Source organism: Penaeus vannamei, chromosome 41 (genome assembly GCF_042767895.1).
Source record: "Penaeus vannamei isolate JL-2024 chromosome 41, ASM4276789v1, whole genome shotgun sequence".
Lineage (NCBI taxonomy): Eukaryota > Metazoa > Arthropoda > Malacostraca > Decapoda > Penaeidae > Penaeus > Penaeus vannamei.
Window position 1 is genome coordinate 9302787 of NC_091589.1, and position 4859 is coordinate 9307645.

General features: G+C 41.4%; 1 protein-coding gene across 2 annotated transcripts in view; it reads right to left on the bottom strand.

Moving 5' to 3' along the window:
• LOC113813377 (cellular tumor antigen p53) overlaps nt 1-4859 on the bottom strand; it is a gene marked incomplete at its 5' end in the record, with an annotated part of 12781 nt that extends 7922 nt beyond the window's left edge. Inside the window, 3 exon segments of one of the 2 annotated variants that reach the window (XM_070118210.1) lie at nt 3099-3185; nt 3597-3720; nt 4685-4859. In XM_070118210.1, coding sequence (XP_069974311.1) covers nt 3099-3185; nt 3597-3720; nt 4685-4859 — 386 coding nt within the window. 2 annotated transcript variants of the gene reach the window in all.

A 4859-nucleotide genomic window follows, 5' to 3' on the forward strand; every position in this document is an offset into this window, starting at 1 on the left:
TGTAACCTTCACTTGGGTTTATGTAATCACTCTCCTCATGTTAACAATTTAGATTATTGTATGGCACTCTGCCATTGTGCCTTTCTTGAAGAATGAAAAAAAAAGAGAGGTAAATACTGAAGTTGTGGGAAACAGTCTATTACCATCTCGATAAAATAAATCAAATGATGGACATTAGAAAAATGGGGGGGGGGGGGATAATAATAACATTGCAAAAGGGAGGCATGCAGTCTTGTCACCGTATATGAGTGTCCATGTGCACCCAACCTACAAACCGCATACCTGTCAGAGTGGTCACTCAAGTAAGCATGATACCTGCATTTTGGGCCAAGTGATAGGTGTGTAACATCCACATCCAATGGTTAAGAAATCGTGTCATTTTGTTGGCGTGGCACGTGCATTACACCAGCTTTGTCTGAAATAGGTTTAGGAGGCAAGCCTAGCCAGCTGTGCACATTCCCCGAAGTGGAGGCAAAGCACGCCTCAAATTCTCCTCATGGATTCAAACAGAGAAAGGAAGAAAAGAAATGATAAGGAAGAGAGAGAGAGAGAGAGAGAGAGAGAGAGAGAGAGAGAGAGAGAGAGAGAGAGAGAGAGAGAGAGAGAGAGAGAGAGAGAGACAGAGAGAGAATCAAACATGTATACAGTATTGAAAAGAAACTATTGAATGTATATAGAATTCTGACTTTTACTCAATTGAGCATAATGTCTCACATATGGGAAGGCTGTTTCTCCCTTTTTATCTGTCAAGGGCAGGTAGAACTGATAACAGCATATTTGTGGTACTGAATGGCAAGCTTCTTCGAACTACACCCCACTCCCTAAAAAAATCTCACTGAGCTAACCATGAAAGAGCCTTTTGGCACCTCTCTAAATGAGTAAATGTATTAAGCACACTTCCAAACAGCCACCTCCACTACTCAATCTTTCATTTCTGCTGCTTTATCTCACTGAACCAACTGCACTGTTCCTGTCTGATTTTATGCAAATGAATGTAAAAAGTATAAAAGTATGATATACAGCTGAATATGCTGGGTGTCAGACTATGCCAACAGCATGGGAAGGTGCCAGATGCCAGGTGTTGGCAGATATGCCAGTCAGAGTGTTTTAGACAACACATCTGAAGATGTTGACAATTACCCACTAATTCTTTGACAGCATTTTGAGAAGTTACTGTAGGCCTGAGTGGAGAGAGTAAGGTTATTGTGGAGGAAAGGGGAAGGCAACTGTGAAGCAGTGGATGGATGCAGTCTAGGTAGATTTTTAGAGGAATGCCTTGGGGACAAGCTTCCGGTGGAAGAAATGGCAGAACACACAACACTTCGCATTTGCTGCCAGCCCTGGGGTCAAGGTTGATCACTTGGATGCAGCTTCAACACAGTCGGAAACCCTAGACTGTTTCCTCATGCTCGAGCTCTGGGCACCGGTTGAGGAGATGAACCATTACACCCACCAAAATCCGCCTTCATCTTCTTCTCACATGAAGTAATGGCAGGAAACAACTATTGAGAAACTGTACACTTAGATTGGTCTACAAATCTCATCATTATGTCAACACAGATATTTACTTATAAGACAATTAACACTCAAGTGCCAAAAGGAAAAGGACAGTTAACCTCATCTACTATCCACTGTCATCACACTGTTTAGCTGCTGCCCAACTGATGAGGGACATTCTATACCAAAACTGGTTGACTACAACCATGGTTTCCTGGTTGATTACAACGAAATGAAAGCTGAGGACTTCTGTGATAGAACTGCACAGTTATATCTGGTCATGAAAATATCAAACATGGTGCCATAAGAATTTTTCAACCTGCTGGATTTGGCTGCAATATGTGCTTAGACAGTACATCAGGAGTATGGCAGTATGATGACCCAGCTTGATTTCAGGCTGAAAGTTATAGTCAAGTTCCTGACACAACCATGCCAGCATCAGAAGAGGAGCATATGGGTTTCTACCACCCCAGTGCCTTCCAGTTGGTGTCAGTGATGCTCTCCACATAATGGCCATATACTTGCCCTTAATCCAGGGAAGAAGTATCAGTACTACCACCCCTGCTGCAACACAAGGGCCATGAAAAATAAGACCCGACACAGATCTTTGAAAGCGTCGTTCAAATTCTCCTAATTACAATTACTATTCATATGGAAACAAAGTATGGTAGAAGAAAAAAATAATTGACACACCTTCCTAAATTGGGAATCGTGTCCATTTCTCACATAATCACCCAAGTCTTTCATATCAATCTTATACAGTAAAAATAAATAAATAAATAAATAAATTTAAATAAATAAATATGAAAAATCATCTATAGGCTGTGTGGAGTACATGAGTCCCATGCAATCCCGGCAAAAAATAAACATAGGCATGCAGTGTGAAATACCTAGCCTACTTGAGTGAATAAAATCTTCCTCATTATCTACATACAAGCACTTGTTTCTTTTCAAGCTCAAATTGTCATCAGCTAGTAGCTGACCTAATTAATAATGACACGTGATCAATAAAAATTGGTAGAAACATTATTCAAAGCCCATAAGAAGCTTGCCTCCTCAAATATAACTGATGTGGACTGAACTCATGTGACCAATGCTCCCCTACACCTTGCCTGACAATGTGTGTGCCTATCCAAGGACCTCTCACAACATAACAATTTTGTTGCATAAAGGTGTCTCTACAAGTGCTCAGACACCAGGGAGTCAATTAGTAGAAACTAGTAACCTTACCTGATTCCCATACTCCTAGAATTTGTGGGATTATTTTTTTTCCTGATGCTATTAATAAGAATACTAGTATTATTATTAACCTTATGATTATTATGATGTTATTAAACCACTAGCAACAAGAAATAAAAGGGAATCTTTTTGAAAATCAAGGAAAATGATAAATGTGAAATAGGTACAACTAATATAGTGACAGCTCTTGTTATTCATTGTTAATATGGACCAAAAGCTAACAATGTCTAAATACAATTAATGAATTCAAATACCATACACATGGTATGCATATCATATCTTCCACAACCATCGAATTAAGACTACTGTCAGTGGGTTTCCATCCTAGAGTACTTCACAGTATGAATATGCTTCCAACTTACTGTTATTGTGAATGTCTCATCACTTTCCTCCTTTGGCTCTATCTTGGGTTCTACAGCACGAAACTTCTTCTTGGTCAGATGAGGAGACTGGGAAAGGGAGGAAGAAAGTTGTTAAATATTGGATGGAAACAAATGAAATATCAACCTGTTTTCAAATGAGACTGGCTTTTCTTTATACAATAATTATATTATCATCACTTTAATGCATGGCAAACATGGTTTTAATCATCTAAAAAAAAAAAAAAACATATATATATAAGAAAAAAAATATATATATAAGAAAAAAATATAAATATATAAAGAAAAAAAGAAACAAAGAAAAACATTAAAAAAAAAAAAAAAAAAAAAATCATCTTTGAGTATAGTAAAAATCATGAGAGAAAACCTACCTACAAGATTAGTGAATGCCATGTGAGTAAAAAAAAAAAAAAATACAAATCTCAGAAACTAAAACTGCACAAAAAAATATCAGAAACTGAAATTCCAAACATTGCTCACCAGAGGCATGGCAGAACACTTGCGCTTGCCCTTGTTCTGGGCAGCATTTTCATCAGTGCGAATGTCTCTTGTGGGGCAGGCACATACTCGCACATCTACCACCTTCCGGCCTACAACATGTCCACTGCTGGGAAGAAGTGAAGAGAAAGGTTGCTTAAATTGGCTAATGTGTGTGTGTGTGTGTGTGTGTGTGTGTGTGTGTGTGTGTGTGTGTGTGTGTGTGTGTGTGTGTGTGTGTGTGGTGTGTGTGTGTGTGGTGTGTGTGTATGTGGTGTGTGTGTGTGTGGTGTGTGTGTGTGTGGTGTGTGTGTGTGTGGTGTGTGTGTGTGTGTGTGTGTGTGTGTGTGTGTTGTGTGTGTGTGTGTGTGTGTGTGTGTGTGTTGTGGTGTGTGTGTGTGTGTGGTGTGTGTGTGTGGTGTGTGTGTGTGTGTGTGTGTGTGTGTGTGTGTGTGTGTGGTGTGTGTGTGGTGTGTGTGTGTGTGTGTGTGTGTGTGTGTGTGTGTGTGTGTGTGTGTGTGTGTGTGTGTGTGTGTGTGTGTGTGCGGGTGTGTGTGTCGTGGCGTGTGTGTGTGCGTGGTTTGTTGTGCGTGGGCTGTGTGTGTGTGCGTGTGGCGTGTGTGTGTGTGCGTGCAGCGTGTGTGTGTGTGCGTGCGGCGTGTGTGTGTGCGTGCGGCGTGTGTGTGTGTGTGTGTGGGGACAGCGTGGTGTGGTGTGTGCGGGTGGTGTGTGCGTGGTGGGGTGTGTGTGTGCGGTGTGTGTGGGGGGCGTGTTGTGTGCGGCGTGTGTGTGTGCGTGCGGCGTGTGTGTGCGTGCGGCGTGTGTGTGTGCGTGCGGCGTGTGTGTGTGTGTGTGTGTGTGTGTGTAATACTACATACTACAAACTGTCACCTCCAGACTCATGATGTATCAGTTGGAAATGCCCCCAACTGTACATGAATATATATTTATATATATAAATTGTATATGTATACAGTTATATACACCGTAAGAATAAGAAAAGCAGCAATAAAACAGCATGAATGACATGCCACAATGGAAGTAAGGGCTTTAAAAACTGACACTTCAATTTCTCAACACTGAGGACCTACCCATTTTCAAGGGTTAGGATGATTGCAATAGGGCGCCGGTTGATTCCCCCAACACAAGATCCAAGGCACATGAAGCGTAGGAGGACAGGGGTGTAGTCCGAACCAGATCCATCCTGTAGGATGTCTAGGGGAACCCGCACAGAGAGACGGCCATTGGTGTTGTCATAGCGAGCAC